We start from the raw sequence: 18,562 nt of genomic DNA, 5'->3' as shown, positions 1-18,562 counted from the left end.
TGACTAAACTTTGGTATATTTGTACACTGTTTATACTGGCTCAAATAACCGAGGTAAACCTGTCATCAATCGCTGTTACGAACAAATTGAATTGGGGGCAAATTCTAAAATCCATGTATAAAATGCCTGCGTTTATAAGAGAAGCTGTGGCCCTTGTAGTCCTCACGTTTTATTTTCTTGTTCTTGAGCAGCAAATCCAGGTCTCAAGATTTCAGTGGCTCTTACTTTTGCAACACCTCAAGTAGTCAAAGCGAAAGCGATTGATTTTGCTTCAAATTGCTATTCGAAAGACAAGGCGAGCTAGGCAAGCTTGGTTTTGGCTGAGAAACCAATTCTGGTTTGAAGCCCTTTTACACGAAAATTTCGTTGAAGATTGGTGGAAAGAGAACTTCAGAATATCTAGACGTACATTCAATTACATTGTCCGAGTAGTTGGTCCGGATTCACCCTGCTAGCAGAGCCTTTCTTTTGCTTGCTCGATTTTGGCGTTCTCGAGAAAGGCTCTGCATGAATCGAGTAAGATCTGTATTGAATATGCGCTGCATGTTGCCAGGATACAGTCTCGAACCCAAGCCTAATATGCCAGATCTTGGTTTTTCATGGTACAGCGGGCTATATTATAACCATCGGTTTTGTCACTAAATGGACGCTCGCACTGGAAAAACCGGTTTGACGAGACATACATGATGCCCGCATTCTCCGAATGAGTAAACTGCATACAGAGGTTGTTCAAGGTAACTGGCTTAACGGGCCTTTGAAACAAATTGGTGTCTTGTGAAGTTGGACCTTTGCTGGTTGGGGACTCGGCTTATCCCTTATCAACCTTGGTTAATGAAACCTTTCAAGCAAACTCGTAGGGCAACTGAGAGCCATTTGTGGTACAATTGTACCCTCAGTCAGGCCAGGGTTGTTATAGAACAAGCCTACCGAATTTTGAAAGTTGCTGGAGGAGTCTCTATAAAGCAATGGAGGAGAAGACAAGTAGTGTCCCCCTCACTATCTTGGCTTGCTGTGTTCTTCACAACATCTTTATAATTGTTGGAGACCCAAGTACTGTAGACGCAGTTGAGGACGACGATGAGGATGAAGATTTTCTTCGTGGGGATATACCGTACAGCTTGGCGCTTCAGGCCTTTGAGACGATATTTAACAATTATTCGCCGAAGGCGAAGTGATTATCGATGAATATTCACCAAGACGAAGTCGAGGTGAATATTCACCGATAATCACTGAGCCTGAGGCGAATAATTGTTTTAGTATAAATACACAGGTGATTATTTCAAAAAAGAGAAAAAAAAACATTTTAACGCGAAAATCATCTTCTCTTACAAAACGACTACTGGCAGCCATTTTGTCCGTCGAGGTGATTATCGGCTGATAATCCGAGATAGCAAGCCAATGAGAGCGCGCGATTTTGTATAATCACCTGTGTATTTATACTAATAACAATTATCCTGCAAAATCGCGCGGAATATCGCCTGATTGAGCAAGATTATGTACTTAATGACTGAGTGGGAGGGCCGGACGGGAAAATATTTGACCTGACGTCATGGTGAATGGACCGAGGGCCAAATATTTTCCTGTCCGGCCCACCTAAACTCAGTCAATAAGCATTTTATCATATGGGCTCTTAACACTATTTAAGAGCACTCAGAAGATGAAGTTAGCACAAAATAAAATATAAAATCTGCACAGAAAATTTATCTAATATGTTGTTTGCATTTGCTTTACTGGCAGTAAATTACTTGGATGTTTAAAAGCGATGAAATCCCCTAAAATTACATCGCATGGAGCAGTACATGTTCCTAGTAGGGCAGTACGGCTTTTTCCGGCCCTGCTTGCAATAATGCGTACAGCCCTCATACGGGCATTTGCCCAATAGTTTTGCATTGAAAGCGCGCGCGGGGCCGTACGGGCCATATGATAAAATTGTTTTATTAAAATTATAACAGAAATCAAAACAGTTTTGTGGCGTTAGAAAATTATGTTCCCCGGACATAAGAAGCCATAAGCGGCCCAACAGTCAAATCGTGTTCGTGAAACTATATGTGATCTAACATGGACTGTTCGGAAAGTGCTGTATCTCAAGGGTCAGATTCGACTGTGTACAGGAGGGGTGAGTAGCACTTTGCACGCGAGAAAGATCCCGAATTTCAGTCCCATAGTTGAAAAGATGAGCACAAGCATTGGCGAAAAAATGCATCAAAAGTCTTTTATTGAGTGACTACTATAACTACCAGAATGCAATGTTTCAGTAGTCACTCAACGAAAGATTTGGGATGCGTTACATCATAAGGGGTACGGTCTATTGTCCAGTCTGGAAATGTCTATGGTTGGCATAGCAAGAAGTCATTCTCTCTAACTTACGTTAGGGTTAGGGTTAGGGTTTAAAGGTGACTGGAATGCAAACTCGTAAGCTCTATTTGAAAAGATCAGATCATGGTGAATTGCGACATAATGAGTCGAGTGGCATTATTTATCTTTGGTGTCTTTTAGCTCAGCATTTTAGCAATTTCTTTTTTTTTTGCATGTAATTAAATTAGTCATCGAGAAAATAATAGATTTTGCAATTATTTTGTGGCTTTCAGGGGGTAGAATTTACTTTTTTTCTAACAATTAAGTGGACAACAAGAATTTTTTTACAATGTGATATTATTTTCCAGACGTGAATATTCAGGAATAAAAATTCTGCTTGATCAGCTTTCAGAGATTTCTCATACCCTGCGATCAGGCATTCTTTTTGTTCTGAGTCAGAAAACAAGTGGCTAGATTTTATAGCGTGACTGACTTCTGAACACTGTGATCAATTTCACACTGTGAATATTATTATTTTTTCACTCCCAATTTCATGGCGTGAATTTTTACCCTTAATTGCGTGGCGTGAAAGTTTTCACTGATCATTCACAGCATGATATTTCATGCCATGAGTGATAGTTTTTTATCATAGAGTGATCATGGCGTGAATACGCCATGAAAATTGAAATTTACACATTGTGACCATGAAAATTCACGGTTTTTGCTAAAATCCATAAGCCCCCTTTTCGCGTGAAGGCTCACAAAAGATTTAACCTTTTCAATGTAAAATTATAGAATTTTTGCTGAAACGCTAAAAAACCATCATTTAAATCTTTAATCAAAACTAATAAATTGATGGTCGCTTTTGCTTTTAATTTTTTTCTTCATTTTTATCTCATATATCTGCAAAAGAAATCAATTTTTCCTAAATTAATTGACAGATATTATTATCAATTTGTTTTGCTATTTTTCAAGAAAACTTTGAAATTTATGCTTATGAATTGATACCCGGCAAGCAGGGTAGCCTTCGATCTTCCCGATTTTTGTAGCTAATTTTTTTTCTCATATATAATGATGTCCATTTCCTTGTCAGTTATGATATTGAAGATAATAATCATCACAGTCAACGAACAGAAACAAATAAAATGCAGGAAGAATGTGCAAATGTGTCTAGTCAGTTTCAACTTTGCCCTTCTTACTGACATTCTTCCTAGTGGGTTTTTCTCTCACATGACTCTTTGCATTTGGTGTATTTCTGCGCTTTCTTTTTCGACTTTTGTCCTTGAAAAACAGTCATTTTGAGAAAGCACAATCTAGTCGTACGGTTAGTCGTTCACCCGATGGGCGAGGCGCATCCCTCTTCTTTTGGGCATGTGCAGCCGACAAAGAAACGCTTCATCCAAGGCCTCTTTTTCCAGCAAATCGTGATCGCTCTCCAGGGAACTATCCACGTATGAGCTGCTTTCCAGCACTTGCTTGGGATTTACTGCTTCTTGATTGCTGAGAATATTATCCATATCGTTAAAATGCTTTGGTATAAGGTCAGTTTCACTCTCAGTTTCCTTTTCTAGCCCGTCGTCTCCCCCTTTTCCATAGCCAGTTGTGCTAAGTTTATCATTTGCAGTCTTGTATTTTTTTGTCGGGTTCGTCATTTTATTTTTGCATTGCTGTGCGGATTTGTTACTTTCCACCGTCTCTTGTTTGCACCTCTTGTGTAGTTGGTAGTTGCCGGGTTACAGACTGCAACTCTGGGAAATTGAACGTCTTGTACCGAATCCTGTCCTCATTCTCACCAAACAATTCCATCAGGATCCATTTTTTCTGTGTAGCTCCACCGACTTTTTCTCCTTTGCACTCCACTATCTTGTTTGGAAAGTCTGAACCTCATGAGCAGGTGAATCAGTAAACGGCTGTGCCATCGGCTGCATCGAAGACCTCATAACTGAGCCAATTAGGCATTTGTGGCAGGAAGTGTTGATTGTACAGGTGTTGTAGCGGTTGTTGTAGTGCGTAGCCAAATGGGGAATACGTGGAACATGCATCTTCCCTTGCAAAATAATAGATTGGAGAATAAATTCAGAGAATCAACGGAAATTGCAACAAGAAAGAAATTATAATATGTTAACTTTCCTCTCAAGATGTTCGTTGTCAAAAGAATTACTTTCTTGCTTTTTGCCATGACTCGTAGGTAGATCAAAAACAAACGTGAAAACCAATTTGTGAAAACGTGATCAAATGAGATCGACGCAATCTGGACACCACAGAATGTGAATTACTATGCGACCGCAAGCGGATAATCTGTCATCTCGACCTTTGCTACTGACCTAAACCATGCCTGACAGGGTTAATCGATCGAACTTTTACCTTTTAATAAGTTGGTTTACTTTCTATTGTCTCGGGCGGCATTTACCATGGTACCAGTTGGCATTTACGCATGCAAAATATTTACCTATGTAAGTAAACTCCAAAACCTCGGTAAAACGCTCAAGTCTAATTATGGCTTAAGTATCAAATTTCAAAAAATAAAGTCACAGTAAATAGTCACTTTTTATCCCATAATTCCAGTATCTTCCAGGGTTATTTTTTTAAGTTGCTAATATTGGCTACATTAATAATATTTTATTTGCTAGGTAGCAGAGCAGTTGTTTAAGCCATTAGTGTTCCAGTTGATCCACTGGTTCACCAACAACAGAATGTATGAAAGTCCTGAGACAATAGCTCTGCTCGATGCAATCCTGGTACTGTTATTTCCTTTGCCAAAATAATGTTTCTTTATATTAAGTACAGTCTTCTGCAATTTTGCTGACTCTTCATTTCATCATGAATGTTACATGAACAACTGTTTGCATTGTATTAAAGGATGGTCTAGTTTACCATGGGGAGGCTGCATTACGAGATTTCAGTGCTCAATGTGTGAGGGAATTTCTACAGTGGTCAATAAAGCAGACAAGTGAGAAGGTTTGTGGAAAGGTCTTTTTCATTTGCAATATATTACTGAAGCGAAGACCAGTGAGAAACATTTTTGGATGTTGCAGTTTGCAGTTGCTATCTACTGGTTAATTATAAGTAAGCACTAATAATGCAGATTTTTTTTCACATGACCAGCCTTTGTATGAGAATACCGGTATTCTTGCTGGTAAGCCTTCATATGTTGTTCATTAAATCCCAGACTCAAAGCCATCTCTAATAGACACTAAGGACCGCAGAATGATTTTTCATGTCTTGTCTGATCTACTTGTTGAACATTTAAGAGAAACTGGTTTTCGTGACTGTGCACGTATTTTAAAAGAGAACGTTTGTTATGCTGTTTGACGTTTTATTTCAGGATCTGGAGAAGAGTCCCATCAATATAAAGTCTCTTCTCAAGCGACTGTACAGCCTGGCTCTTCATCCAAGTGCAGCCAAAAGGCTTGGTGCTGCATTGGCTTTTAACAACATATACACCATTTTCAGGCATGTCTTTAACTTTGCAGTCTCCCTGGCTTTTCTAATTTTAGGAATTATAAGAATTGCACATAGTTGATCACATTCACTAGATTAAACAATAATATTGTATAAACGCTTTCATAAAAAAAATCAGTGGATTAATTTAACTATCAAACATGATAATGTGATGGATTTGATGATAAAAATTATGGGCAGAAACATACTTATTAAAGACAATGTTTCGGTGTCCTCATGACACCATCATCAGGTCAAATATAATATTTTACACTCATAACTCGAATATTAATGTTCAAGATTAAGTTCAAAGTCCTTAGAGGCTAGGTGAAAAGTGTTGGCTTTATCGAGTCACTTTGGATATTCAGACACGGTTTGTGCTCGCAAATAAGGAACATTTCATACACAAGACAATCAAATTTGCATGAGCATTTCTTAAGAATGCAAAACATGTCAGATGTTATTGTTCTTGATTGATGTTGACTTTGGCTGTGATTGAATATTGAACCAGATCTTTTATGCTCATCGATCCGTTGGTAGAGATGTCGACGCATGTAACCAACGTAGCTGGCATCACACCAGCCACATTCAAATTTGTAAATACTGATTGTTCGTTGATCAACGCGGGCTTGATTTCTTTATGTTTGAGATCTTCTCCAACTTTTTGAGAAATAAAGGCTGGGCATAAGTCGATGTTTAACAGCTTACCAAGATCTTTCAACTGCTTGCGCACAGAGTCAGCTGATTTTTGTTCCTTGAACGGTAGAACAATTCGTACTGGTTGCGGGTCAGGTGTAGATTTGCGTGGAGGTGCTGGTGTTTGTTTGGATGTGAGATCATAGAGTGAACAAGATGTTCAGGATATGCCAACTGTAGGAATAAGGTCTTGAGGCGGTCTAGCTTGGTAATAATTAAGGATTTCTTATAACGATTATCAACGTGACTATTATAATGTAACAATAGACCCGTATTGGTCGGTTTCACGTATACACTAGTCGTAATATTCTGTCTTTTCTTAGGACCATGCCTGAGAAAGGGAGAGTGTTCTCAGTTGATAGTGCCATAGTAAAGCTAATCGATGGGTGGAGATCATTCAAAGCATGCAGAAAAGAATAGGCAGAAACTTCATCCTTCATGGTAGTTAAAATATCATCAACGTAGAGCCTGTAGTATGATGGTAATTTGTTCTGGAGCTTAAGTTGTTCTTCAAGACTACACATGAAGGTGTTAGCCATGAGAGGACCGAGAGGAGAACCCATAGCTATGGCTATGGCTATGGTGTGATGCCGGCTACGTTGGTTACATGTGTCGACATCTCTACCAATGGATCGATGAGCATAAAAGATCTGGTTCAATATTCAATCACAGCCAAAGTCAACATCAATCAAGAACAATAACATCTGACATGTTTCGCATTCTTAAGAAATGCTCATGCAAATTTGATTGTCTTGTGTATGAAATGTTCCTTATTCGCGAGCACAAACCTTGTCTGAATATCCAAAGTGACTCGATAAAGCCAACACTTTTCACCTAGCCTCTAGGGACTTTGAACTTAATCTTGAACATTAATATTCGAGTTATCTGATTGTAAAATATTATATTTGACCGGATGATGGTGGCATGAGGACACCGAAACGTTGTCTTTAATAATTATGTTTCTGCCCGTAATTTTTATCATTAAATTAACTACTTGCAGGAATGATTTGTCTTTGCAAATGTGGTCTAACCATGAAACACAAATGCACCTATGCAAACAGGGTTGCTTTTCAAAAGTAAATAGGCAGTCTAAGACGTTTGTCATTGCTCCATGCGTTAGTGCATTTTGTCAAGAATCATTATGGTACTTTCCTTGAAGCTATTATTTTATTTTAAGTGGTCAAAGGGTTGCAGCAGTCATGAAACAGCAGCTGTTATTGATATGTTCATGAAGGTCCAAACATTTCTCTCTAGGGAGGAGTCTTCCCTGGTAGACGTTTTCATCTTGGAAATTCTTGCAAATTACTTGGAAAGTCTGTCACTTGCACATAATGATGACCAAGCAAGAGGTAAAATAGCTGAGATGACAAGTTCAGTTCAGGGTTAGGGTAACCTTTTTGGGTACTTTTTTCACCATATACCAAACGTCTACATGCCAGGTACTCAAGAGCAAACTGCTAAAGTTATCGAACATTTGGAGAGAATCATTAAAGTGCATGTAAGACTGCTGAACAAAGAAAACAAACGGAGAAGAATTCCAAGGCAAGTCTAAATATACAATGTTATGAATATTAATATTCATTTAAATGAAGGGGTAGTTTCTAAAGAAACTGTGGTGCTGCGTCGGTGGGGAAGTAGTAGACAAGAATTTGGTTTATCAACGGAGTTGATAATGTAAATTGACCACCGTACAGAGATTCTAAAAGCTGACGTTTCGAGCGTTAGCCCTTCGTCAGAGCGAATCGAGGGATTATGGGTTACGTGTAGTTTTTATAGTAGAGTAGGAGCTACGCTATTGGTGGTAACATGGCAACGTGAAAAGTAGGAATATATTAGTTAAATGAAAAGCGTTCGTTAATACCGTGAGGATTAAGGGTGCCGATTTGAAAGATGAATTTTTGTTCCAGATTCTTGCGGCTTTCCGTCATACCTAGATGTAGGGAAAGGCCGCAGATAGCCATGTGTTTTTTGGAGTGGTTAGGCAGATTAAAATGGCGAGCGACTGGCTTAGATGCATCTTTGTCATTCTTCTCAACATCGCGAAGGTGTTCGCGGAATCGGTCACCTAGTCGTCTACCTGTCTCACCAATGTATAATTTATTGCATAACGTACAGGTTATGCAATAAATGACATTTGCGGAGGTACATGTGAAACAATCGGTGATCTTAACAGATCGCTTAGGTCCCGATATCTTGCTAGTGTTAACAATGAAAAGACAAGTTTTGCATCGTGAGCGCGCGCATTTGAAAGTGCCGGGTTGCTCGTTGGTTTTGAGCGCGCTTCTAACTAAAAAGTTGCCTACGTTTTTGTCGCGTTTGAATGAAATAAGTGGAGGTTGCGAGAAGATTCTACCAGTCTCGGGATCATTTTGGAGTAAACTGGTCAAAGCGGGCCATCATCGCGCCCAACAATTTGATCGACAGTCGTCACTACAAACGTCACAGAAAGATAAGAATGACAGAATTCCATTCACCCTCACTTTCCATCCTCATAATCACGCAGTCAAAAGCATCATTGTTAGTAATTTTAAATTACTCCAAAATGATCCTGATACTGGTAGAATCTTCTCGCAACCTCCACTTATTTCATTCAAACGCGACAAAAACGTAGGCAACTTTTTAGTTAGAAGCGCGCTCAAAACCAACGAGTAACCCGGCACTTTCAAATGCGCGCGCTCACGATGCAAACTTGTCTTTTCATTGTTAACACTAGCAAGATATCGGGACCTAAGCGATCTGTTAAGATCACCGATCGTTTCACATGTACCTCCGCAAATGTCATTTATTGTATAACCTGTAAGTTATGCAATAAATTATACATTGGTGAGACAGGTAGACGACTAGGTGACCAATTCCGCGAACACCTTAGCGATGTTGAGAAGAATGACAAAGATGCATCTAAGCCAGTCGCTCGCCATTTTAATCTGCCTAACCACTCCAAAAAACACATGGCTATCTGCGGCCTTTCCCTACATCTAGGTACGACGGAAAGCCGCAAGAATCTGGAACAAAAATTCATCTTTCAAATCGGCACCCTTAATCCTCACGGTATTAACGAACGCTTTTCATTTAACTAATATATTCCTACTTTTCACGTTGCCATGTTACCACCAATAGCGTAGCTCCTACTCTACTATAAAAACTACACGTAACCCATAATCCCTCGATTCGCTCTGACGAAGGGCTAACGCTCGAAACGTCAGCTTTTAGAATCTCTGTACGGTGGTCAATTTACATTATCAACTCCGTTGATAAACCAAATTCTTGTTTAATATTCATTTACTTGAGCACTTGCTAAAGAGATTACCCTGGACAATTCCTGCATTTAAAACATTCATGGCTTTTGCAATGGTTATCTGAATATTAGTGTGGTTGTGGGCTTAAAGAAGCTTGTTTAGGGATAGTTACAGATTCTGATACATAGTTCTAGTTGGCTGCACACAAGTAACCTTTACACTAAGTTAATAGCACCCCCATTCCCCCCCCCCTTTCCCTCCAGCTTGGGCCAAATAGGCCAGATAAAAAGCACTTGCATGGGTTACATTGCTATCAAAAAAGTCCAATTCTAACGTTTGTGAGGCTAACTTTAAATTCATTCGGTAACATTTCATGCAAATTTTTGGCCACTCCCATAAAAGGGCTTTTCAGGGAAAATAGCTCAAAATACAAACAATCTAGAGGTTTTAAAAGTACGATTCAGTAAAACTAAGACTACTATCTGCATCTCAGAATGATGCATAAAAACAGAAAGACACTCGCTTAGTTTAGAAGCTAAAACTGTTACAGCTAAAACTATTCCACGGCATAACTATGCTATAGGTAATTGAACTTAATTTTAAAGAAATCAGTTTGGCATATATAACTGCAGTGAACTTTCTGTGGAATAAACACTTATTATGCAACACGTTGTGACAATGTACAAATATGGTCATAGCGCGCTCAATATTTGTCCTGCGTACTGAACAGATATCCTGCAATAAATGTTATTTTGTGTCACCGAAAAAAATGGTAGTTTTTCCAGCTCTTTTTTCCAATAAACGTAGAAAATTGTGCTTTGTCATCAAAAACAATTATCCTTCTCAATCTTGCGGAATATCTACTGATTTTAGCCAACTTGACCTACGGCCTCGTTGGCTAAGTATCAGGCGATATTCCGTGCGATTTCCCAGCATAATTGTTAAATATTACACTTATACCAATTGCCACAGGCATCACCCTCCTCTTGGAAGACTTAAATTCAAGGCATGTATAATGTGAGAATAAGAGGTAATTGGAAGAAAATTGCTAAGAAAAGCAAAAACTCCTATGCCTGGCTGCAAATACAAGATCTGCTGCCGCGAGGTAAAAAGAGAAATTCGGCTTGCAGAAAGAGAATATGTAAATCAGCAAATTCAAAATAACAAAAACAATACAAACTGCATATGGAAATCGATCCGTTCGTGCATACAAAAGAAGTCAACTGCTCAGAGAAGCTACAGTAAAAATCATAAAGGCGTGGCTAATAAATTTAATCAATTCTTCTCAAGTGTCGGCGAAAACACGATTAAAAAGATAAAAGAGACGGCAGCCACAGCTGAATGCAACTACACATTAGGCCGAAATTCCTTTCAAGCAAGAATTTACCCGACATCCGAACAATTTTCTTTTACCCCTGTTAAATGCCATCAGGTGGAAGCTATTATTAAGAACATGGCCCCAAACAAAGCCCCTGGGATCGATAAGATACCTGTATGGATAATTAGGGACTGCCTTCAAGCCATTTCGTACCCTCTTACTTCAATAATCAACACCTCAGTTTTTACTGCTTGCTTCCCAAATGTGTGGAAAATTGCCGAGGTGAAACCAATACCCAAGGAAGGCGATCACGAAATAGCCAATAATAACAGACCTATATCACTTCTACCTATTCTATCAAAAGTGTGCGAGAGAGTGGCTCACAATCAGCTTATGGAATACCTAACTTCTAAAGGTCGCTTATCTACCAAACAAAGTGGTAACAAAGAGAAACACTCCACCAAAACCTCTGTGATTCAGACCACCGACATGATATTGAGTGCGATTGATAAAAAGCACTTGACGGCGGTAATTCTGCTCGACATGAGCAAGGCCTTTGACAGTATAGATCACAACTTGCTTCCTGTCAAGCTGCAGGACATCGGTGCCTCGCCTTTAGCTTTGCAGTGGTTTCGTAGTTATCTAACCGCTCCCTATCAGGTTGTCACGATTGGGACAGCATCATCGGAACACCTACACGTGGCCAGTGGAGTGCCTCAGGGGAGTATTTTAGGGCCACTCCTCTTTAACATTTATATGAATGATTTGCCATCAGTTCCACAACATTGTTCTGTCCAGTGCTACGTGGACGACACTAAGCTCTTGCTGTCTTTCCGGCTTCAAGATCAATCACGTATAGTCGCAGAAATAAATCAAGATCTTACAAGAGTACGTAACTGGTGTTTCGATAACCAGTTACAGTTAAACCCTGACAAGACGAAGCTCCTAGTTTGTGGCAGTAAGCATGGGGCCGCCAAAACCCGCAACTTCAAGCTTTCGTTCCTTGGAAAACAGCTTGCTCCAGTGGAGGCTGCCAGAGACCTTGGTGTTATATTGGACACAAGTTTAACTTTTGACGATCATGTCACTGCAACTGTCGCTTCTTGTATGTCGCGACTAGGCCAGATAAATCGTGTTAAACATTGTTTTGACAAACGCACTTTAATTATTATTATCAATGCGTTAGTTTTTAGTAAACTTTTTTATTGCTCTTCAGTCTGGAGCAATACTTCACAATCTAACATTGCTAAACTCCAAGCTGTTCAGAATTTTGCCTGTAGAATTGTTAGTGGGTCAAAGAAATACGATCATGTTACTCCCATTCTCAAACAACTCAACTGGCTCCCCGTGAAACAACACATGTATTATCTCGATTCAATTATGGCATTTAAATGCATGAATGGCCTTGTTCCGGGGTATCTATCTGATCAGTTCATTAAACGTTCATCAATATCAACACGCAAAACTAGAAACTCACAGCTGTTAAATATACCGTTATTTAAAACCGCAACTGGCCAAAGATCATTTTACTATCGTATGGTATCTCTTTGGAACGCTCTACCTCAAGTAATTAAGTTAAGTCAATCGTTAGCTCAGTTTAAAACCTTGATAAGGAAAAGACTCTTAATGGATAGCTAGCTGAATTTATCCAATACCGCATTAGTATGGCATTTGTTTTTCTTAGCACATTTTAAATTTTATTCATATAGAATTATTTTATTGTATTTCATTGTTGTATTTGTATTTCACTGAAAAGCCCCTTGGAGACGTGAAATAAACGTGTGTATGTATATGTATGTATGTATGTAATGTGCATCAATCCACGTAATTCTTGTAGGCAGATTGATGAATTGATTCGGGTTAAATGTGAACAAACACTGAAATCTTTGATCTTTGATCCAGGAAATTTATCACATTTAGAGTTGGGTCACCCAGAATGTAAACATTATGATTCAATGATAATGCTCTTGTGGTTGCAATGCTAAATTCAGAGTCAAAGCAACCTAGGTTAGTATTTGGTGGTCTATATGCTGTTCCAGAAGCTCATGATCTGAAAGCGTTTAACTCTGGTTCAGAGCTTGGGTTTTTTGAGTTTAAAGATTTCTTTATTCGGATGTAACATGGCTGGTGCATTTTCCTGCGTGTGCAGCTTCCATCCCCATCCCCAGGTAAAGAGTTGCAAGTTACATGCTTCAAGGTCATGTGCTTCTGCCTGTTCAAATAACCATCTACTGGCACTTTTTAACCTGAACTTAGAATAGTGTTCTGAACATTATTATTGTTAGTCTGAGTTAACGCAAAGTAAACCGGATGAAGAAGCTCTTCACTTTCTCTCTCTTGTAATGTGAGTAAAAAAGAAACTTCCCATACATGTCATTGTGCTTTGTGAAGTTGAGTGTCGAGTTCATTAGCAGGGCTGTCACTAACGGATCCCTTTGTTACTGCAAGCATTACCCCTGGCTTCTTTAGAACAGACCACCCCTCCTCCCAGGGTGCTCGCTCCTTCACTACTTGGTGCCCCTCCTACTAATCAACTCAGCAACTTGAAATCTTAGTTTAAGCCTGTATTAGCCACCTAAAACTCATACAGATTACTTTTAATACTGCAGGGGATTCGGAACTTTGAATAGCATAACACTGAGTCATGTCATTCCTTGGCTTTTAAAACAATGTGGAAAGCCAAGCACAGAATGTCGACATCAATGCATGAGACTATTTTGCCAGTTAGCACCCCATGTGCCAGGTAATAACATCTTTAAAACGATTGTTTGGTTTTTGTGGTGGTACAAGATGTGCACATGTATTCATTTTGGTTTTTGTTGTTTGCTGACATTTACTAGGTGTTACCTCTGCAGCTGATTGGATACAGAAAACGTATGAAGATCACCAATCATTGTTTGTTCACAGGTACATATCCAAGAGCCTATATACAAAGCATTGCTTGTCCATTGCTCTGAGTTTCAAGCTTATGCAACTGTCAGTTGGCTTTTTTGTGAGAGAAACATACCTAATATTTATACACATTTGAGTGAATAATAATTACTGGGTGATTAGATGGAAAACAATAGAACTATTGATTGAGGTCAATAAAGGATTACACAACTATTGATTGGTAAAATAATAAGGCTTAAATTGTTTATAGACAATTAAAGATTATGTAGAAAAAAAAGTTGTTTTTTGGACAGCATTTGAAAAGAAGCTCGGGTCTCTTGTTTATTAGAGTGGATCTGTTGGTTCTGTGAACTTTTTCAGTGTGGGAGAGATTGCAATGGTTATATTTGCCCATGTATGCAGTGGTTCTGTTACCCAAAAATGTTTCTTTTTATTTGGGTAGGTTTGAAGGTGGAGGCGGAGGCCAAAACGGCATTGAGCTGTATCCAACTCTGTCACATATCGGGGGACCATTTTCCTTGAAAGAGACATTTGCATGGTTTGATTTCCTATTAGCAGCTCTAGATTGCTACACATGGAGCTTTAGTCAACGGCTACTTTTGCCAAGTCAAGTTTTTACAAGTAAGTTCAAAAACGTTGACTGACAAATGCAATTAAATTACAAGCACAGTATATAATTATGTTCTGCATTTTCTCCCGACGTCAGATAGGAGAATAAAAGTTCACTTCAGTATATTTGTTCATCCTTTTAAGGTATTGTATTGGTTGTACGAAAATACTTCCATAGCTGTATAGCTTGAACTGCATGATTGCATAAATAGATTGTTTCATCCCGATTGTCCTCTGAACTAAAACCTGCCTCATCTGCGGCCTTTTGGACGAACAAGAGCAGTTGTTCCAAGTTCCCACAGCCGCCACATTGTTCAGTGTGCGCATGGTCACATTTGCTTTGCAATTGCTTGTCAGTTGAATCGCTAAGGACATACACACTACAGTGATCTGGTACACAGCAGTCTTTGCTGATGTGGACCTATGATGGACAAACATTTAACAAAACGAAACAAAACAATGTTTACTGTATGCACAAAATTTACCTCAACAAAGTCACTAGAACTTCAAAGCTATACAGTACACCCTGAACGCCACTTTCTGTGAACTCGATGACTTCTCTTCCATCTGAGATGTTTGGCGAGTGCTCTTCTTCATCCTTTCCCCTTAACACCACACCCGCTCCCCCTTCCGCCTATTAATAGAATAAAACTGTTGTTATCTTCTTATCTTGTAATCCACCTTTAAATACAGTTTTCCCGCTTTCAGAGGGTCACATTTCTCCCTTTTCCTCTCTTGGTGGGCTCCAACATCAGTCACCTTGTCATCAACCACCGTGAGATCATCAAATGCATTTGCCCCCTCAGCTGCAAAGTAGTCTGGACCCTGTCTTCGTGACTGAAGCCTTGCACGCTGTCAAAATGCTCAGTATGGTCCTCTGGCTGAAAGTCTTGAAACCTGTTTCTTTGCCGAAGCTGATATACTGCTCACAGATCCGTTGTGGAATCTTCATCCTAATGACGTTAGGGACTGCTATCATGCTTCTTGAGGAGAGACGAAGGGCTTTTTCGACAAATGGCAAATCTTGAACGATGTGTCGGCTGGTAATGAAAGTTAGAAAATGGTCTAGCTTTTCACAATTGATTCTTATTCTCTACTCCCACCGGTTCCATGGCCATACTGGAGGTGATGCAAATTCGCGGCAGAACAGCAGTATCGTGTGAGGCCGGGAATAAATTTGGCGATAGCTTTGTATGTAACGGCCGTAGTCATAATTGACAGTATTTGCCGCCTTCTTTCCCAGCTTTCCGCACTGTCATAAGCCTCTGCGAGAGCTTCTAGAAGAGCTCTCTCTGAGGATGCAATCGTTGGCTCTTTCCCCAGCCTATTGTTTACTGCTTTTGAGAATAAAATTGCTTGCCAGATATCGATGGTGTTTCAGGCGACACAACATTCAGCAGCGCTGCGACAGCGTCAGCAGTGTGGTTAATGTTACGCTGCCTCGTTCTATTGTGGGAACTGCTCCAGTCAAGCCAATTCTTGGGTCGGAATGTTTCTACCTTGCATGCGACCAGGAACTTGTTGAGCTATATTTTTTTCACTTCAAGCTCATCCAGGCAAGCAAATGAAGACCACGTGCTTGAACTATCTGTACTGGGGAAGTAGCGTGCATCTTGACCAAAGGTAGGCGCTTCTACGTTCTCGATCACTGCTATTGCTTTCCTACACAGGAAATAACGAGAGGTAAACAAGATTTTTTTTTCCTTAAGTTGAATACCGTACAAGCTTGTCAACCACACCAAAACCACTGACAAAACCAAAAGCACATGCCGGTACTTCCCAAACTCAATGCATTAGTTTAAGGAAAATTTGCCCTATTGTGTTGGGGGTAGATGCTATGTGTAGTTATTACTTCTTACCTGATCTGAGGCAGCGAACACTTTTATCTCTGGGGTCCTTCATTTGACAGAGTAGTTTCTCTGACTATAACTTCTAAATCCGCATTATTTTGTAATCTTCTTCAGATGCTCCCAACATGGCCTGCATGTGGCTTAAGGACAGTGCCTACTAATTCAATTCCTACTTACTGAATATGCGGGAAAAGCAGATCTTAACATTAAGTTTTATTGAAATCCAAAAATAAAATTGATTAGCCAAGAGATAGGAATGGAATTTGGGATAAAAAAAAATGTGGTGTTGTGGTGCTGCAGCGAGGAAACTGTGTAAAAGTGAGGGTATTAAGTTGATAAATGGACAGACAATAAAGGAATTTGATGACACAGGTTACAAGTATCTGGGCATTGTAGAGCTGGACAAGTTCAAGGAAGGGAAATGAGTACTTAAGGCGGTTCCAACTTGTCATGAAATCTCAGCTCAGTGGTAAGAACAAGATCAAAGTAGCAAACACTTGGGCTGTGGTTAGGGTTAGGGTTAGGGTTAGCTCATGAGATATAGAGCAGAAACATTTAAATGGAATAAAGACGAACTTCAGGAAAGAGATAGGAAGTCCAGAAAAATCATGACAATGAATAAGAAGCTACACCCAAGAAGTGACGTTGCCAGAATATACTTACCCAGAAAGATGGGAGGAAGAGGCCTGATCAGTTGTGAGAGCAGTGTAGGGGAGAAGAGAATATCCTGAGCTGGTATGTGAGAAATAGTGAAGAGGCATTACTCAGGAAAGTTGGAGATAGCACTGTAGTCAACATCTCAGAGGCTGTGGACCCAAAGGAGTACAAAGTAAATGAAGCGAAGGAGAAGGAGAATGAATGGAAGTAGAAAAGAATGTATGGGCAGTATTTGAGAGGAAAGGAAGGTATTGACTGGGATAGAACCTGGCAGTGGATCGCAAAGGAGATTTGGAAGGATGTACTGAGGCCCTGATATGTAGCACCCAGGAACAAGCGTTGAGAATAAATTCTATGAGATTTCATATTGGTCACACAGCAGAATCCCCTTTTGGCAGAATGTGCAGACGTAAGGGAGAAATGTGGCCCATGTGGTGAGTGAGCATGGTAAGCTAGCGCAGACAGAATATAAAGGAAGGCATGATAATGTGGCGCAGTATATTCACTGGCAACTTTGTGGTAAATGTGGATTGGAAAGAGCCAATAGCTGGTATGAACAGAAGCTTGAGGGAGTGGTAGAAAGTGACAACTTCAAGATACTGTGGGATTTCACAGTCCAGTGTGATCGCAAAATCGAGGCAAGAAGACCAGACATTGTCTTTATGGATACATGTAAGAAGGAGAGAGAGGTTGTCATAATTGATGTTTCCTCCTGGGCAAAATTCTTGCGGAGGCAGCAATAATCATAATCATAATCATAATCATAATCATCATCATTATCATAATCATAATCATAATCATAATCATAATCATAATCATAGTCATCACAATAATAATCATAGTCGTAATCATAATAATTGGGTTTAGGAGATGATTACGTGTACCAAAATCGTCACACAGAGAATGCGTCTATAATGCTAAGGTCATTTATCAAGACACTACTGCTTTTGGGTTAGCCAATCAAAATTCCAAAAATGCAAAACCCATGGCTTAGTTATTAATAATGGAAGAAATATTAAAACTTTTTCTCTCCATCCCAAAGCTCCAAAGGATGGCAAGAAATCCAGTGTTCTCTTTGTGTCTTTAAATTTTTTCCTGACCAAGCTGGCCCTGTTTGGAATTACTGCTGCTAAAAATAGCTTCACCATGGGGTTATCCAGTGCCAAGGAGGAAGTATTTACCCCAAAGGAGTTTGATAGTTATAACAAGTAAGTAAATACAGTAACTGTAACGTATTAATACCTTAAGTTAGAGAGCGACTGGTCTTGTTTGTTCTTTCATGGCTGTGCTTGTTACAACAAGCATAATGTTGTGATTAACTGACTGTCGGGCCCAAACATAACTGGTGTGACCTAAACTTCCTTAGATCTAATTTGGGTAATGCAAGCTGCCTTAAGGGTACTGTGAAACAGGTCTTTAGCGCAGTTCCTTGTGATGAAACAATCAGGTATTTTATTGGCTTTAGCGGAGTTGCAATCTATTTCGTTCTTCCACGATAAGTCCTTTGTGACCAATGCGTCCGGATCTCTTCACCTTCAGATGATAGTGCATGTTGAAGTAAAAATGCG

The 18,562-nt window shown here is 39.6% G+C and overlaps 1 protein-coding gene across 4 annotated transcripts in view; it reads left to right on the top strand.

The window, feature by feature from the left end:
* Positions 1-18,562, top strand: part of LOC137971222 (DNA-dependent protein kinase catalytic subunit-like) — a 153,634-nt gene that overhangs the window by 61,723 nt on the left and 73,349 nt on the right. For all 4 annotated transcript variants that reach the window (XM_068817999.1, XM_068817995.1, XM_068817997.1 and 1 more), the window contains exons 32-40: positions 4,926-5,033; positions 5,155-5,253; positions 5,621-5,748; positions 7,687-7,781; positions 7,872-7,974; positions 13,596-13,729; positions 13,827-13,893; positions 14,321-14,499; positions 18,037-18,202. In XM_068817999.1, the coding sequence (XP_068674100.1) occupies positions 4,926-5,033; positions 5,155-5,253; positions 5,621-5,748; positions 7,687-7,781; positions 7,872-7,974; positions 13,596-13,729; positions 13,827-13,893; positions 14,321-14,499; positions 18,037-18,202 (1,079 nt within the window). The remainder of the gene's footprint in view (positions 1-4,925; positions 5,034-5,154; positions 5,254-5,620; positions 5,749-7,686; positions 7,782-7,871; positions 7,975-13,595; positions 13,730-13,826; positions 13,894-14,320; positions 14,500-18,036; positions 18,203-18,562) is intronic.

This window comes from Montipora foliosa, chromosome 9, assembly GCF_036669935.1.
Source record: "Montipora foliosa isolate CH-2021 chromosome 9, ASM3666993v2, whole genome shotgun sequence".
Lineage (NCBI taxonomy): Eukaryota > Metazoa > Cnidaria > Anthozoa > Scleractinia > Acroporidae > Montipora > Montipora foliosa.
The sequence above is the reverse complement of the archived record's forward strand: the minus strand, read 5'-3'. Positions and strand labels throughout refer to the sequence as shown.